We start from the raw sequence: 18,356 nt of genomic DNA on the forward strand, positions 1-18,356 counted from the left end.
GTCGTCTCTCCTGTCCTCCGTAATTTCGGGAGCAGCTGATGAGCTGAAGGAAAATACAGCGAGAACTGTACTGTATGGGAGAGAAACCAGGGACAAGAGGAAACGGCCGCAAGTTGTGCCAGTGGAGGTTTAGACCGTAGATTAGGAAAAAATTCTTCTCTGAAGTAGTCAAACTTCCCAGAGAAGTGGTGGAATCACCATCTCCCTGGAGGTATTTAAAAGACATGTACATGTGGCACTTGGGGACATTGTTTAGTGGTGGACTTGGCAGTGCTGGGTTAACAGTTGGACTCAATGATCTTATAGGTCTTTTCCAACATGAAGTAATCTATGTGTGTGTGATGGGAGTTACTGCCAATGCCATTGTGCCAGGATGTGCTCTGAAGATTCATGTACCTGTTGGTACCTAAAACTGAGTTATGTCTGTGTCCCAGTGCCAGGCTCACAGGGACCATGACACCTTTCCCCCTTGCCTATGTACCTCTCTTTCAGAGTTGTAATGGGTCATTTGGTTTCTCTTTTCTCCTATAATCTGGCCATAGTGCAGTTCACCATCCCCACAGAGTCACGCCTTCTGTGAATTAACCTGAAGATGTTGACCAGTTTTCATTTGGGGAAAAAAACGAAACTGAGGTTTGCCTTAGTTTAGTTGGAGCTAACTAGTACATCTGCACTGGGGATGCCTGGGACACAAAGGTACCAAATGAAGAAAAGAGCAAAATGAATGATTAAAATGTCCTTAATATGCTTAATATCATCAGATGACATCTTGTGTTACTTTGTCTTCTATTCCAGATCAGTAACAAATGCATGAAATGAGCACAGCCCACAGCACAGGTTTCTCTGGGGTTTCCCAAACAGCCCACCTCCACTCTGGAAATCAACTCTTCATTCTTCCTAGTTGTCCCTCCCTTTTAAGCCTACCTTGTTTACCTATACAAGAGCCTTAATTTTCTGTTATATAGCATCTTAGTTTTCAGATGTGAAACCCAGCATTTCTAATTAACATAAAATCTTATGAGATGCCCTGGAAATTTGTGTGATAATTAAGAGATTAAAAAAATCAGAATTTGAACTCAAACTTTATGTCTACATCAGTGCGTTTCACAACAAAGTTTCCTTTCTGAAGCTGTGATTAAGAAAGGCAAACCTTTTAGCCAAGACCACATTCACTAAAGCTGCTTTAGAAATGGGAAGTACTCATTCCTAACCTCAGTAGCATTTTGGAAGATAATATCCTCTAGAGCATAAAAACCTTTCACTCCACATTGATCTCCATGGGGAATGAGTGATGTGAAGTAGATTTTACCAGAAGAAGGTTTTTACCTAAAACACTTATTTTAACACCTATTGCTAATTCAATAGTTGTAGGGAAGATATCTGTTGTTTCAATTGCCTGCTGCACTTGGCTCAAAATCCATTGTTAACAGCTTGCCCAATCAGTACAAATTTAGTAGTTAAAAATAATTGCTAATCTATGCAGTGAAGAAAGAAAGAATAATTCAACATATCAACAGCAATGTGATGTTTTGGCATTATGTATAGTTGTAGTATATACATAATTTTTAATATCAGTTTAAACTTGGGTATAAATTTGCTATATCCTTCCCATTGGTTTTATGATGCATATTATATGTCCAAATATCTGAGCTGACATCACTAAGAACACATTTACCCCATTTTTAAACAATTAAATGGACATCTCAGGATAGGAAATCCATCCAAACTTCCTCATCTACTGGTGGAAATAAATTGCTGCCCTCAGAAAGCAATCAGGCAATGAAATGAGTAGTTTGGATCTGCCACCTCACCTCCAGACAAGTAAAATTAAATGCGATGGATCACTTACTTACTGCTGCACGATCATTCAGGTGAGCGAAGACATTTTAGCTTAAATGAGGAAGTGCTGCACAGTTCAATCATCAGTTTAAAGTGTGCTGCAATTCTATGTGATGTACTTTGAATTTAAACAAGCACCATCAGGTGTATTCCTTCTGCTGTTTAGGCTCTGGAGGGCCCTTACATGATAGTTGGTGATGAAAAGGAAGATGTTCATATATGCAAGCAAAGCAAAAAACATCATGTTATTAAGAAGTGAAAATTAGGAAAGATTAAAATATATTTAATTAGCATTGTTTATTCCATGGGGTTTTTTGTGAGGAGAAATAGGACATCTAGAAAAATGCTGTAAATGCACTTAAAATTTATTAATTAGATCTGTTTCACAATGATTGGTAAAAAAAGAAAAAAAAGAAGACCAACTCCCTCTGTATTTTGCCCACTTTTGGTTCAGTCAGAGAATTTTAATGACAAGGAAGATAGCTTTGCTGCCTTTCTCAGTATTGTGAAGCACTATTTTTCCAAGGAATTGTCCTTGCTTCCAAGCACTAGCCTGTCCTGTTTGTGCTAAGAATGGTGGCAGCCAACTTTGAACGCACTTTTTCTTCGTCTGAGTCACCTACTCTTTCTTTGGTTCCTTTTTATTCAGGATGGGAAAAGTAAACGGTGGACCAGCAATAAGCTAGGCATTTATCAGACTTGTAGGAAGAGTTTTGGCTTAAATGGATTTGTGTATTACTAGTGAAATAGCCATTTTTCAACAGAATAGTTCTGCCAAGCATTGCATTGTTTGGAGATACATTGTTATCCAATACCTTTCTGATATATGTTTATCAAAATGACTGCAAACTTCTGTGTTTTTTTCCCTCACATTTGTGTGGAATCAGGAGGTTGATGGTATCACAGATGTAATTTATTCTGCCAATATCTACTCAGGATAAATCCCCTTTCTCCCAAATTGTTGGCTCTTTCTACCAAAGCTGTGACTCATGTCAGTAATTCCTTGCTGTACTTTGCTTAGAAGCATATTCCAGGGAAGCAAACAAAAATGCTCTCCCACACCTGAGAGTTTGCACTGATTTGGCAAAGGTGCTAAAAATATTTTTCCACTCAGCTTTCTATTTTGTTGCTTTTCATTGCTCTTGTTGTGAGTTACAGTTTTAGGCCAAGCAGTTAGTTCTCTCTGACTGTGACAGGCTGAAATAAATATATCTGGAGACAAGTATTCCTTATAAGAAAGAGTCTTTGAAGTCTTTGTCTCTCGTAAATGGGCATCATTTACAAGCCATGAGAGTTTGAAAATGGATTTTTTCATTTTTGCTGTCAGTGGAATATTGTTTGGCTGTTAGATTTTAGCAACATTTAGGTGCCAGACAGCAAAGCTGATGAGAAGTGTGGTAGAAGAGCCAAGTGAAGGCAGAGTGTGCTGGGTCTTTATGCTGTAGCTCTGGTGAACACCACAAGCAGAGCTTTACCCTTGCTGTGCCACCCAGGCAGAAGGCAGCAGCAAGGCTGAGAGTCTGTGAGAATCCAACACTGTCCTGGTTCCTAGACCAGGAAACCACAATAACCCTGACACCACAATATACCAAGCACTGCTGCTGCTCATACACATTTGATTAAACATAAAGGACAAAACCAGAAGTTTCCTGCTCCTTTTTCTTTCTTGGTACCCTTTGGAAGCTCCAAGTCTCAGCCAGACAAAGGGAAAAGCTTCAATTTTTACAGCTAGTTCAGATCTTTGACCAAAGCAGCTAGTATGTTTTATGGGCAATCTTAAAGTGAAGTAGGTTCCAAGCTATTTATTACAGACACAGCTTAAGTGTTTTTTACAACTTCCTGGTTGAATTAGAAAAAGATTACAGACCTGTTTGTTTAATCCCCTTTCCCAAATGTCACAATTTAATAAACATGATTTTGGAAGATTTAGTCCTTTAATGAATAACAACACATAAGCAAGAAATCCTGTCCTTGCTTTGTGGCCTTCCTCCTTACCCCTGCAGCCCTGTTGGTAGGCAAGCATTCCTTACACATAATTTTCTCCAGATAACCTAAGTTCCTCTTTTTGCTTTCTCTGTCAGTGACCTAGAGCACTAGGGTAGTTCCAGCTGTGTCTCAGTTTAAGGCAAACTGCCTTTCAATCAATCTGAAGTTCTGATTATATTTTTTGGGGGAAATAAGGATGATAAAAAAGCTTCAAGGAAGATTCCCAGTGACCAAACTGTCTCTGAGACAATTTTAAAGTTGCCTATGAAAATACTAAGGATATTTTTCTAATAAGAAAGCAAAGAAACCAGAAGCAAAAAGCTGGAAACATAAAAATACTAGGAGAAAAAAAAGGCTCATGCACTTAAGAATTAAACATGTACAACATCTCTCTTGCATGCAGTACCAGCTAATGTTAAATGCTTCTTTTTTTGTATTTCCCCAGAAAGGGGACATTTCCTATTAATAGTACAAGAGCAGCACAATACTGCAAGTGTAGTATCATCAAAATCTTCTAATAGCAGCCTGCTGCACTTCCCTTTTAGATATTTTATCAGGTTATGTTAAGAAGTATCTGAATGCATCTGTGTTGCAATAGTATTGAAGGAGCTATTTTAAAGGTATTTTGCATGTGGAATACAAATCACTAAAACTAGTTGTTATCATTAACGTCACTAGATATGATGCCGTCTCCAAGATGGAAACACCTCTCATTTCCAGAGCATACGTGATGAGAATTTATCCCAACAATGCATCCGTTGCCATTATGTGTGGTTGAAGTAATTTAGGTTTTCCATTGTGGCATGTGTAGCATAATTCTCAAATTATGGGGGTTGTTCCTTATGTAGGAATTCTGTCTGCTCCCTCTTGTTCCTTTCATAAAGATGTGGTATTTATTTTCCTGATTCTTACTTTAGTTATTGCAGTGGCTTCTAACTTCCGTGTAAAAGTATGTTCCTTCTTTGGAAAGAAGATTGTAAAAATGCAAATGGGAGGAAATAATTGATTAGAAAGTCATTGTAAAATCTTTGCAAAACAGGGAATCAGCTGCCATGAAATTATATATTAAAGAATTATGTATATTAAATAAACACCACCAGTTTACCAGGTGGTAAACAGATGCGTGTAAGGCAAGCAGAGTCTTATGTAACATGGCTTAAATATTGAAGAGGAAGAATTTCCTTCTAATTTCCATTCCTGCATGGTCCCACAGCGTGGTCTCTCATCTCCTACTTTTGCAGGCATGGTCAGAATCATGAGTCTTCTCTTACGTGGGGACTCTCAGATTTGCCAGTTTAGTAGTCAAGGCACTGAAATTCCTTCAGCTTCCAGGGAAATACAAGCTATAGATAATGAGGGCTTTAGATAATGAGGTAGACATCAGGTCTAGCCTGATTTCCTATGTTTAATTTATGTGCTGTCAGACTCTAAGTAGCTTTCAAAGATCTTTGCAGGATTATCACACTCTCTGGCTTCTTTTCCTGTTCTGCAGGAAATAATTCCTTATTTCCTGTTACCTCCTAGCATATCATCCCAGGCAGACAGACAACACGATTGACTCTTGAGCCAGCTCTACCCAGCCGATTCTGTTGCAGAAAAGAAAGTATCTTTAGGTGTGTAAATGCAGTCAAAATGCATATTGGAACTATTGATGTTCCATGTGTTAACTACATTTCTGAGAAAGAAGCAATGGAGGAAGCAACCGAGCAGCTGCTAGAGTGCCCCTTCCACCAACACAGTGCACTTGATCGATGAACACCTGGGACGCGTGGAGTTTATGAAAGCATTGAGTAATGCCTCGTGACGCTTTAAATCACTGCTACCTCAGGCACTGCTGCCAGCTCAGATTAGTTAATGAAGTGGAAGGCCACCTGACCATTTATTTGGCTTCAGCAACAGTTCTGAGCAATGGTAGAAGGCAATTAGAGCTATATTAGTTATTTTTTAAATTAAACAGTTGGGTTTTTTTTAGCAGTCTGTAACATCCTAAGGAATCTAAAGTATTGAACAGAGACATTGTATTGACTGCAGAAAGAAACTAGAAAAATCCATAGTAGTAATCAATGTAGAATTTTGATCCGTTAATAACTGGGCTCTTTGCATTGATTCAGGCCTTTCTTGCTCATTAAATTATATGAAATATTAAAAATCATCAGGGAATATAGAAAATAATAACATTTCTCTAGGTGTAAAAGTAAAGAGGTGAAAATTATTTTTCTAGTTACCATGAAAAATTGTAAAAGCATGAAGTCTCCTTTTCCCAGGACCAGTAATTACGAAAAACACGGACAGTATGTTTAGAGACAGTTTATGCAGCTTTCACTATTTTTTGTGTTTCTCTCAGGGTACAAGTAAGGTCAAAGTCAAAGGTAGTGACAGAGAAACAGGGAATTGCCTGATTTGGCACTTCCAGTGCCAAATCTATCCCTCCACAATTGTCCCATTACCTGTGGGAACTGTGAACTAAACATCTTTCCAGACAGAGGCTGAGAAAATACAAGTTACTCATGAAAAAGCCTTCAACAATTGCAGGATTTGGAAATACATTTTTCATTTTAGTATATAAACCTAGCCTCAAATTAGCTTTGAGTATTCTTAGAGTGTGTTCTATAAAAGCCATCCTTCAATAGAGGGATCAGGCTTCTAGAAAGAGTGAGGTTTTTCTGGGAATGTTTTAAAATTTAGTGGGGCAATGCCAATTCAGGTGATAGAGCAGAACAGGCTATCAGAATTTCTGGGAAATCCAGTTGTTTCTATGATTTGCTGAAAGTTGCATCTCAGTGTCTCGAGGCTTTTGTTACATTCTTAAGTATATAAACGAAGAACTTGAGCATATATGAGAAACTGTACTAATGACTTATAGGGAACACATAATGAATTTGGGTGGAAACATTGACCTCTGAAGTAAAAGGAACGAAGTATTGTCAGAGAATGAAATTCATGAGAAATCAAAGTTCCATATCCTTGCCTCTAAGGTTTAGTCAAAGATTTAGATTACAAAGTGACCAAGAGTCATTCAAATGTTTCTTTCTCAAAATGCCTATAATTTGAATATGATTAATGTTCTTCATAAGATACCCAGCACTACAACTTCCTTTATAAGAAAAATGTGTTCTGAAGATGTATGCTGTACCAATGGACATAAAACAAGAGCAAGGAGCTGACATCACAGATTATCTCACTATTGGTGCAGCAACACAGGTCTTTCTTCATCAGTTTTGCAGAGAACAAGGAGTGAGAAAAAAAGAGAAAAAACTAAGATAAACTGTATTCCAGTCTCATTTGCAGATTCTGTAGTAACAGAATTTCTCCTGTAAAAATGGTTTTGTCATGGAGGAGTTACAAATAAGATGAAAGCCTCAAAGAAAGAAAGGATACATTTCTCAGGAGTTGTTGATAACTCTGTGATATTTCTTAGGTGGCACACTACATTTCAAAATATAAAGATAATTTTCTATTAAAAAATAGGAACACCATCCAACTGCATCTTCTGAGCTTTAATAGGAAGGTTTTGGCTTACAGTTTTAGAATTGTATTACTGGATCTATCACACCTCTTTTCTGTACAAAAAAGAGAAACTACTCCCCCCCAAACACCACCACCACTAACCAACCCCAAAACCTGAAACTATTTTCCTGGTATTTTCATGGAAAAGAATGAGTTACTGGCTTCTAGGACTGATAAGAAGATCTAACAGATCACTGTGAGACTTAGAAAGTATAAGCTTTACAAATTCCTTCTTGAGACAAGCAGATTAGCCTGAAAAGAATAAATATGGAGCCAAAAGTGCCCTTGGCTGAGGTTGCAGCAATACAGAATAAGGTTTTGCAGGGTGGCTGTGAAGAATAGGTGAAGTATAGCTTAGAAAATAGGGTCTTATTTCCTTTACATTATTCTTAATCTATTCATGTCCTACCTATATAATTGGTGAACTTATAACTGCAGATGTAGGTGGTAAGGTCGATATACTATAGTTAAAGAAACTGAAAATAAGAAAAGGATCCTGAAAAGAGAGCCCTTACAGTGAGCTCCTTGCCTGAAAATGTTTCATCCTGAAACCTTTGGCATTTAAATGATGGATAGTCCACCATGTATTAATGTCATTAGCAGGTGACACTACTTCAAGTGGGAGTCTCATTTCACAAATCATTTTTAAATACATTTTTCTCACCTCAGAGCTCTGTTCTTAAGCTCTGCAGAACCAGCAATGAAATTATGCACTAAGATATTCAGGCCCACAATACATTCACAAAATATAATGTCACGTCAATTTGCATTGACTCCTGTAATCATACTTAAAAATGATCATAGATCTTGAGCCAAATTGTAACATTCATATTGAATAGGGAATCCCAATATTCAACATATTTGCCTGCAATTGAGAAAATGATTGGTATTTGCAGGAAGCAATTTCGACTTTACTGTCTAATTAATAGGAAGAAAATAATATTTAATTACTCATCAGCTAGAGAGTTTTAAAAAATATAAATCAATAAACTTTGCTTTCTGAAGAGCCAAATTTCAGAGAGCTTTCTCCTTCTGTCAGCTAAAATTTTCCCTGTATTATCTACAGGTACATGAAAGATTTTATTGAATGCATGCATACCTTGGAAATGCTGTGCACTCTTATAGGTATTTGTATCTGGGTGCTCTGGTGTTTAGTTAAGTGCAATTGAATTATGATGGCAAACGTGGTCAATAGATGACTGTTAAATGTTCTCTGTAATTCCTTAGAGTTTAATAAACTAGGCTTTGTAGATTCACTATTCTGCTATGCAGTTTATTTATTTGTTTTTAAATTAAGGGAATTATTAACATTTTAAGTCAGTATTTTCTGAAAATTTACATGAGGATTGATTTCTATCAATTAAGTACCAGCACATATTTTGTGTAACAAATCTCTGAACTTCTGCTAGAGGGGAGTATTTTTGTTCTTTAGGACCTTAAGATTGTAATTTCATTTAAAAACAGTTGAAGAACATGGGTGTTACTCCTCTCCAAATATAAGGAGATATTTCACCCATGGTTTTCCAAGAATACATGAGGTATTCCTCCTGTCTATATTCTTTCTCCCGTGATTTACTACAGAATTGTGTTCCACAGTAACAGACAGGATACCTCATTTAAGGTTCATTCTGGAAGCAAAACAGTCTGTGTAAATTTGACAGTATGACATGAAGTCAAACATCTGTGCCTGGATTTACTGACTTTTATTGAGACCTCGACAAAAGCAGCAAGACATCATGAAATAAGAGGCTGGGTCATGACTAAAAATCAGTGTTTTTAGTATACCTCATTGAAGTTTCAGTCTGAAAACAGTACAGTCCATGCAAAGTTGTTGCTTGGTCACCCCACATAATACCTATGTAATTTTAAATGTTAGTGATTTTTCAAAAGTTACTCAGAAAATTGCAAAACATAAAAGACAGTTGTGAAGAATTAAATGGCATGCTGACCAATGTAAAATAGCATACAAGAAATAAATTTTTTGTCAAGAAGTAAACATGATTTAACATGTTGTTTTTTTTTTTTTACTGAAAATGTTCAATTAGATGGCACTTGAGGTCTTCAGAATACTTCTGGTTTCAATCCTTTTTCTTCTCACCGAAGGCTTCTTCCATGCTCTCAGGGAACTTAATGTGAGACTCGAGGAACAGCACCACTTTTCTAGGAAGGAAACTGATGAGACAAACTTCAAGTTAGCCTAATTTTCTTTTTTTTTTTAAGAAAAAAGTACTCTGTAAGTAAAGAAATCACAAATACATTTTATGTGCTCAATACTTCTAATGTCTGGCAATAACATTTTTGGCACTTCAATGTTATAAATGGGGAAAACTAATGACAGACCAAGACGTTTTGTGAAAGCCCAGCCTGCAGTGGTGGCAGGGACCGGAAGCAGACCAGGCATTGCTCCCAGTGTACTGTCTTAGGAAAAGTTTCGAAATTTCTATACTGAACTGCAGTTTAAGACACTTATTAGGCACAGAAGGGGCCAGAGGAATGTTATTCACCTAAATTATTAAAAAATCAAACCCACTGTTTCTTTAAAATTGGGTAAATATAACTGAATTGACTGCAGGAATATTAACTAAAGGACTGTTTTGACTAAACTGATTTTACAGGCATATGGCGAAGGAAAGAAGGTAATGCTAGAAGTCAAGTCACATGCTCACATTTTCAGACCAAGAAAGTATACAGCTGGAGGCATGATTAAATAAAATTTTTCCTTTTTAATTGCATCCACAATCCTGCTGGCTGCATACTCTGGATCATAAACAGGAAACAAACAGGGTTTTCTGTAAAACAAGAAAAAAGGGTTATGGAATGATGAAACTTTACTTTTGAGGTAAACACACACACATAGATAATTAAAAAATTTATGCATTTTCCCCCTTCCCCTCAAGTATTCTTGGAAAGGAATCTCCAAACCTTTTTCCTTCTGCTATCATCAAAATAAATTGAAAGCACTTTGGTGATGTTGTGAATTTAATGACTTTTTTGTAAGATGACCACAATGAAGTTGATGTCCACAGTGATTCCAGCTTTGGAAACTTCCAAGCTTAGCCATACCATATGCTATTCTATGCATCATTGCTCTCCAGCAATCCTTTTCTGCTGTAAATGCTGAGGTGACAGCTAAACAGGACCAGGCTTGTCACCAGCCAGGAGAAGGGCTCTGCTCTGCTCACATACGCTGCTGCACGACGATGGATGGTGCAAGCAGGAGCAGAGCCCTGAAAAACCAAGATCACTGGTCCTGCACTCCTGCAACTGCTCATTCAGAGCTTGCAGCCTCTCCCATCACTGCAGCCACAGAGCCATGCAGCAGACACCATCACCACAGCCATTCTCACTCAGAAGTACAATACCTGCCAGTACAGACAGTGGGGCACAATTAATAAGGACAGGTCATGGGTATCCCGACAGCCATAACTGTAATTACACTGTAAGATTACTTACTTGGGGCAGAGAATATCCTCAGTGCCCACTCTCCTGACAAATAAGGTTCCATTAATCCTTAAATACTGCTGTGCATCCCTAACTGTTTCTTGACTGTGAGGTTATTACACAGTCCCTGTTATTAACTGTATGCAACACTGGCATTTCTTTACATCAAAAGACGTAGTTGTTTGTGCCAATAGGGAAAAAATACTGAATTGAAAATCAAATCAACCAACCAAAAACTGTATATGATATACCTGGTGAGTGGTGATTTTTTTTACATATGAAATAGTACAAATCTAAGTTTTACTTACTTGCTTTTGAAGCCTTTACTTAACCTAGTACTAATAAAATAAGGACAAATGATTTTGATTTTAATGCCACGCTTTCCTCCGTGATACAATTCTGAATTTATGGCTTCCATCATTCCAATGACTGCACTCTTACTTGCACAATAATCTAAAAAGTGAAGAAAGAAGAAATATCCAAAATGTCAAAAGCACCACAGTAAAAGCGATATACAGAATCAAATTCTTGGTAATACAATTTAAGCCACAATATTATTTAATTCTGTCATTAGCAGTCTTGTAACTAGTGTTTTAAGCGTATTGGTGATGCTAACTGGAGATTATTGGCTCTTCCCATGAATGATACACAATTGCCTAAGGATAAAATTAATCCTTTCAGAGGAGTTTTTTTTTTTTAGTGCACTATGGAGAATTATAGGAAGATGAGCTTATTCAGCATTTGCTGTACATTTCCAGATACTCTTATACAAACCAGGCATTCTTTCAGTTCAGAATGTCTTCAACTTTTAATATCACAGGTTACATTTCAGAAAGAACTATTTATAGTGGTAGAATACAAATACCCTACTTGTAAATGCTGCTTCAGCCTATTACTTCTGATTTGCCCTGCAACTGCAATACATTTTGTTTGTCCAGGAAGACTGAATCTTGTCTGATTTTTATTGTTTGATGAATGTATGGGACTCCATACTTGGACATGATCAAAACTTGCCCTCACACAGCCCTGTGCAACCTGATCTAAGCCGAGCCTGTTTTTTGGGGGCAAATATGGACCAAGCGACCTTCAAAGATTGCTTCTAAAACAAATTATTCTACAATTTTCCAATTGTTAGAAACTGTTTTAATATACTGCCTTACACAGCATTTCCTAAAACTTTTTCAAATGTGCGTGAAAATAGTTGTTACGTACAATGAAATCCAATTTTGCTAAAGGACTAACTTCAAAGACGGGCGTAAGAGGTAGTTTGCTATTCTTCAGGAATTCACCCACAGTGAATGATGGAACCACACAGCCTAAAAATACATCTCTAAGGTGTGAAAGATTATAATGCATGGATGGGCAGGCCCACTCCCATAAGCCTTAATTATATGGTGAAAGTTGAACATGACTTGTATTATCAATACCAAGTATGAGCCCTCGATAGCAGGGTCCAAGAAAAGTGATTAGTGTGTAGATCTAATTTGTAATGGCAGTTGACGATACTTACCTGACGCCCTGTAGAGTCCCAGTAATCCAGATCCACTGGCTGTGCTAACCAGTTGCCCACGGTTACAGGCCACCATGGCTGGAAGAAAGGCCTTGCAAGTCTAAAAGAACATAAATATATTTATTTAAAGATCCCCTTTATAAATAGGCATAACAAAAATGTTTCATTCCAAAATTAGGCTATACAAACTGACTTGCTTTCTGGGCCTTCAACATACAAGAAGCCCAACTGACCTTTTATCTCTGTAATGGTTTTTAAATGAGAGACAGCACTTCCTAGAATGACTACCCTCTGTCTGAACATCTAACAGTATTAAAACATCTTATTAAAAGCAGCAAAGTTTGTGTTTTCTCTGCTTCCTGGTTCCTCGCGATTTGTCTGTTTGAGACTATTGCCAAAGGTTCGGTACACAAGAGGGAGCTAGAAGTCAACACATTAAGGAGAGTTCAGCTGTCTGTGGGCCCTTTTTGTATCAGGCTGAAGTGCCTGACAATTGCAGCGCTCCAGGACACCACTGTGGGAGATAAGAAAAACAGACAAGAGCAGTAACAATTTTTTTTCAATAGTTGAGGAATCCTATTAGACTCCATATGTGAATGCCTAATACATCACTATCCTCCTGCCCTGTGTTTCTTCAGACCTGTCAGGGGGAACACTTCTCCCAGTCCGTTTTCTTCAAGTATTTGGAAGAATGATGCAGTGTGGATGGGGAATACTTAGAGGACTTCTATCTGCAATGATTTTCCATTGAGAGCTGCCTTTTGACAAAGGAGTTGCAATGCTATATTGTTCCCTGAGTCAGGCTGTTCGCTCAGGCTTGTAAACAAAAAGTGCAAGAGTAGTAACACGAGTAGCAATAGTAACACTCTCTCACAAAAAAAACCCTCCTCCTAAAGTGTGCTGAGACCACAAGTAACTGCAAATTCATTCGGGGTAAGAAAACAGAACAAATTGTTACTGGCTAGATATGTTCTTTAGTCAGATGGTGACTAGGAATGAAAGCACAACCTGAAGACTGACACCAACATGTGCAGCATAAAATCATGGAATCATTTAGGCTGGAAAAGACCTTTAAGATCATGGAGTCGAACTCTAAACATAACACTGCCAGTAAACCATGGTCATGTCTCCCTGAATGCTGCAAGTCTCTTAGGCAAAGCCTTCTGATGCCAGGAAACATGAGGAGCAGGGAAGTCACATGCCATCATGTCAGCACTACCTTCAGCCACAGCTGTCACAGGCAGGGCATGTTTCACCATACAGTTGCACAGACTTTGATTTACCAGAGTGCCCAGGCAGGTTTGTGTTATAACATTACTGAGACATCCTGGGGAGACTGTCAGTGTGGTGTGTCTTCAATTACAGGATGATTATGACAACATATATTCCCCCAACCAAGGTCCTTCACATCTCTTTTCCAAGCTGAGTTTTTAAGGTAGATGCCATCATCATGATTTTCACACCAAAATACTTGTCTGTACCTTTTGGTCGTTCAGTAGTAAAAAAGCCACAAAAACTTTACCCAAACTTGAGAAAAGAAGTTGATTCTCAAGGTCTTTTCAAAATCTTCATCTGTAAGCTCACAGAACTTTTTCCCAAGAGCTCTGCCAGCATTATTGATTAGAATAGTAACATCCCCAACTTCTTTTCTAACCTGAATAAAAAGAAAAAGGACAAAGAGAAAGCTTTAGAAGGTATCACTGCCTCTTGTGTTTCATTTATGGAAACATTTAGTAGTATTTGCAATAACTGGTGTGCATGAAAACATAAGTATGTAAGAACTGTTGAATTGGATCAGATCAAAGATCCATCTAAGCCCCCTAGCCCTTGTCTCATGGTGGATGCAACGAAAAAAGGACCCGGGCTCTAAGGTGTCCAGTGTACTCAATTTTCCAATGCTACAACTTAGGATCTTTTGAGAGGTATAAGGTATCTGTATCATATATAGATGTGTTTAATATATCCCAGTGATTCTCCACCCTGCCTCACTCCTCAAATTTGTCTAATTTCTCCCTGAACTCCAGAATACTTTTGACTTCCACAAAAAACTAAGTTCAAAATTGACAAAGCTTTAGTGTGCACTGTGAGCACACTTTAACTGCAATCAGAAAATTCCTAGTCCCCTGTTTTTGGTATTGTGAGAACCTGCATTCCTCTGCCAAGCCTGCTCAACCCCCTTTCCATATAATTTTTACTGAACTGGAAAGAATTCAGCTCAGAGAACTGGGGGTTACCAATGCTCTGAGTACAAAAGCATCTACCATGAAATAGATAGATAAAATTTTCATTAGCTCCATTTGCATTTGTTTTCATAAGATTTTGTGCCATGATTCGGATTTTTATCAAAGCAGATGGCCAAGATTTACTTACAGTATGAAGAATCAACTAGAGGTGGATGGTTATCTGGGGTCTCAAAATTTTTAGGTGTCTGTTAATTCTTGTGTTAATGTAATTTCTATCAGTTTTCTGTAAGTCAGGTTCATAGTCTGGTTTTGTGCTCTCAAATGCCCTTTAAGACTGGCATATTTTCTATGCTTTGTTCCTTGATCATCTGTTATAGTAAAACACACATCCTGCATTTATAGGCCATCAGATCCATATCTGATTTCCTTCAGAATTCCCAGGTGGACACTGCTTGTTCCTGAAAATTAGTTGCTGTTCACTTGACCAGTTTGTTCTAAAACCTCTTGTTTAGGGACTTCAATGGTCTCTTTTGTTTACTAGAAAGAAACTAAACTTACGTTATGGGATACTTAGGTTTTTCTGCACTGAGTATACCAAATAAAAACAATTAATTTAATTTTCTTGCTATTGTTTTCTCTTCTGTGTCCAAGCTCAAGACTTTTCTTATTAACAATAAAAAATTGGCAGATTAATTTCCAAGAGTAGAGGAGGCCCATAGTTGAAAAACTCTCCATCTCAGAAAATTTCTGTCTCCTCCATGACTGAACAATACATGCAAATATCTGTGAATATATTGGTGTTGTTAACAATAATTTGACACAGTAACAGCAATTTTTAAATTTTAAACTGTTCTTTAAGTTTCTGTTGGCAGGTCAGTCTGTGCACTTCAGAACAGTGTTTGCTGATGAGGGCACAGCAAATTCCGCAGGCTGGAGTCCTGTGGCTGATTTGGTTAATGTGTTTAGAAAGTGAAAATTACCTGAGGGCACAAAACAAACCTGTTGAGACTCTGCTAAAATGTGAGCAAACAAATAATTTCAAAATGTTCAGTATGGACAATGAAGTCCAACAAAGAAATTAACTACATAAGCTTGAATTAGTCATTTTGGTGCATGTCTTTGCAAGGAACAGATAGTATTTATGGGAATAGGGGTTTAATGCCAATTTAAAATGGTATTTTTTTAAAAGATATTTGATCTTGGTAAATTCTAAGATAAGTGGGGATTTTTGTACTTGCAAAAGGAAATGTCAAGAAAAATTGCTGTTTGATTTATACTATCATTCCAAATAAAGATCAAATGTCACATTTGAAGTACTGCCCCCAAGTTGCTCAGACAGAAATTTCATCTCACTGTAAAGTGATAATAGATATTAAGATTGCTGAAATTACTGTGATTGCTGGTCCAGAATTTTTGCATCATTATCAATGGCTCACACAGGTGATGGGGTTGCATCATCTGTACTGACCAAGCCCCTGGCAAAGATCATCCTCCTCGAACAACTTGTATTGTGTCAGCACAGCACAGAACACTCAACACCTTGCTCATGTCTGCAGACATACTATTATGGTACAATAAATATATCCTCATTACTGCCCAAGTAATACCGAGATACCACCTGTGGTTCTTAACATCTAGCACTGATGACCCCAAGTGGAATTTTTTTCTCTACAGTTAGCGAGCTGTGCCCCACATGCTACTTATGAGTGTGGGTAAAAGAATGCCTTGCTGGTTGCAAGCATGAGAATTGCAGTTCCAGATACTTACAGATCCTGAATCCAACTTACCTTTTAGATGGACTTTTCCTCAAGAACATTTCTTGAGGTAAAAAAGTGTTCCAAACCTTCATAACCTTGCTCAGAAAGACTTAATCTGGTTTGGTTAAAACTAAAAGCAACAACTACAAAACAAAGAGCTAAGCCCCACCACGTCCCCACCTTTCCACTCACAACTCATGGAAAATTAATGTGACATTCCAAGTCTCTTCTGAAACAATCTATCAACATTTGCATCATGAAATAATTTAGCTCATTTCTCTGATGTATGTCTTCAGACACAGAATGTCAAAGATGTGACTTGTGAGTCATGTATATAAGTGTGTACATTGAGAATTTAACAAAAGTTTACACTTGGATGAAGTGGCAGAGTGGCTAACTGATTATAAGATTATAAGTGAAGTTACACTGAGAAGCGTTTTCAGGCAGCTTAAGGAAAAGTGAAAATTAATAATATTAATTCAATGTCCAATTTCTGAGCTATGACAATAAAGTAATAGTTCACAAAGCATAGGTCAGCACAGCAGAAGAGTTTCATTGAAAATGGAGCTCTTCTCTATCTTATTTTCCAGCTGTATTGATCAAAAAATGAACTGAAGAGGAATCATCAATTTGGCTGGAGATCAGCCACATCCTAATGACATTTTTGAAAACATTACATCCCATATCACCCTTAAAGAAATATGATTTCCTTAACAAATAGGCAAAGGAAAGAATCCCCCTTGTACAATATCCACTGACTGTTCTGTTATTTTAAAATTATTTATTGATATTTTAAAGGACCTTTAAAGCCTACATAATATGTGGAGATAATCTCTGCTGCATGCTTTACCATACTCTTAATCTAAATTTTACCATCTCACAATGAAGACTAGAAATGGATAAATCTCAATAGAACTGATTAAACCCAGTTACTTTGTTCCAACCATAGTTTAAGTTCCATCTAGAAACTACTTTTGAAAAGGTGAAAGACATTGTCCTGCAGGATTGCTTCCTTCTAGGGAATAGTATGTTTTCTAAAAAAGCAATAAATTCAGTAGGATATTCTACTAAAAAGAAGCAAAATGCAGATCTTACCTTGTCTGCCTGTTCATAGACATCCTCCCTACTGCTGCAGTCACAATGATAGACAAACACCCGGTTGGCTCCATTTTGTTGGGCTAATCTGCTTGTTTCTTTGTTACCTTCATCATCAATGTCCCAAAGAACCAAGGTTACTCCCAAAGGAGCAAATTTTAAGGCAACCTGCCTTCCAATCCCATTTGCAGACCCAGTAATAAGTACTATTTCACCAGCAAAACTTTTTTTGCGTAGAGGAAATATACAGAAGGTGTTCTCGATGAGTAAAAAAATTAAAAATTTCAGGTACTGTAGTAACTTCTGGATGCTTCTGAAATTGAACATGATTTCTCAGGTACAAGCACCACTCTTCTGTTGTGCAAACCCAGAAACACAATACGTTACAACAGTGGGATATTGACTGAAAGAAAGAAAATTTCAAACAGCAAGTTCTTTCCCAGCATTCTTTTCTGTGGGTGCAAAATACATTATTAAAGACTTGTTTTGTGAAAGCTGCCTTACAAGTCAGATTAAAGCCACTGTCTTCCTCTAGATGCTATGGACTGTTTCATCTTGGGTTCCTCCGCTTCCAACTCTGTTTTTAAAAAGGTTCAGTAACATACCTTCTAGGCAGGTATGTTGCGGCAATGGCTGTAGAGCACTTTGTTGTCACAGCACGGTGATGTTAGCTGAACAAAAAAGTACTGAGCACACTGGTGCGATATCAACCTCAGGAAGGAAGGTGTCCTCAGCGGGAAACATGACCTGTTTCGGAAGGCAGGCAATCGGAACGTTCCCACACCGTGAGTATTTTCCAGTGCCGTGCCGCCGAAATCACACCACGTATTCCCACTTGCCGGCAATTGACCGGCCACAGGGGAAACCCCGGCCCTGGCACTTATGAGCCTTGGTCTTCAACCTACATTAGGCAGCACCGCTCCCTTTACAGTGCTTGAGACGGGACAGCAGAAGAAGCCCCCACACGGACCCGGGGGGGCGGACTCGTCCCGTGCCGTCCCATGCCATGCCATGCCATGCCATGCCATGCCATGCCAT

General features: G+C 37.9%; 1 protein-coding gene and 1 long non-coding RNA gene across 2 annotated transcripts in view; one reads left to right on the plus strand and one right to left on the minus strand.

The window, feature by feature from the left end:
• The window catches only part of LOC108444991, an 18,734-nt gene extending 10,743 nt beyond the window's left edge, over nucleotides 1–7,991 (plus strand). Inside the window, exon 4 of the long non-coding RNA XR_001859719.1 lies at nucleotides 796–7,991. This is a non-coding gene — a long non-coding RNA (uncharacterized LOC108444991). The remainder of the gene's footprint in view (nucleotides 1–795) is intronic.
• A 1,021-nt stretch (nucleotides 7,992–9,012) lies between these two features.
• LOC103625507 (epidermal retinol dehydrogenase 2-like) lies at nucleotides 9,013–17,916 on the minus strand. Its single transcript, XM_008644941.2, has 6 exons — nucleotides 17,319–17,916; nucleotides 13,806–13,937; nucleotides 12,284–12,383; nucleotides 11,082–11,226; nucleotides 9,999–10,121; nucleotides 9,013–9,504 (listed from the first exon to the last, which is right to left on the minus strand). The coding sequence occupies exons 1-6, from the start codon at nucleotides 17,643–17,645 to the stop codon at nucleotides 9,411–9,413; spliced, it is 921 nt and encodes a 306-aa protein (XP_008643163.1). The 5' UTR covers nucleotides 17,646–17,916; the 3' UTR covers nucleotides 9,013–9,410.
• Nucleotides 17,917–18,356: the final 440 nt, after the last annotated feature.

The sequence above is a fragment of the Corvus brachyrhynchos genome, unplaced genomic scaffold, assembly GCF_000691975.1.
Source record: "Corvus brachyrhynchos isolate BGI_N302 unplaced genomic scaffold, ASM69197v1 scaffold60, whole genome shotgun sequence".
Classification (NCBI taxonomy): domain Eukaryota; kingdom Metazoa; phylum Chordata; class Aves; order Passeriformes; family Corvidae; genus Corvus; species Corvus brachyrhynchos.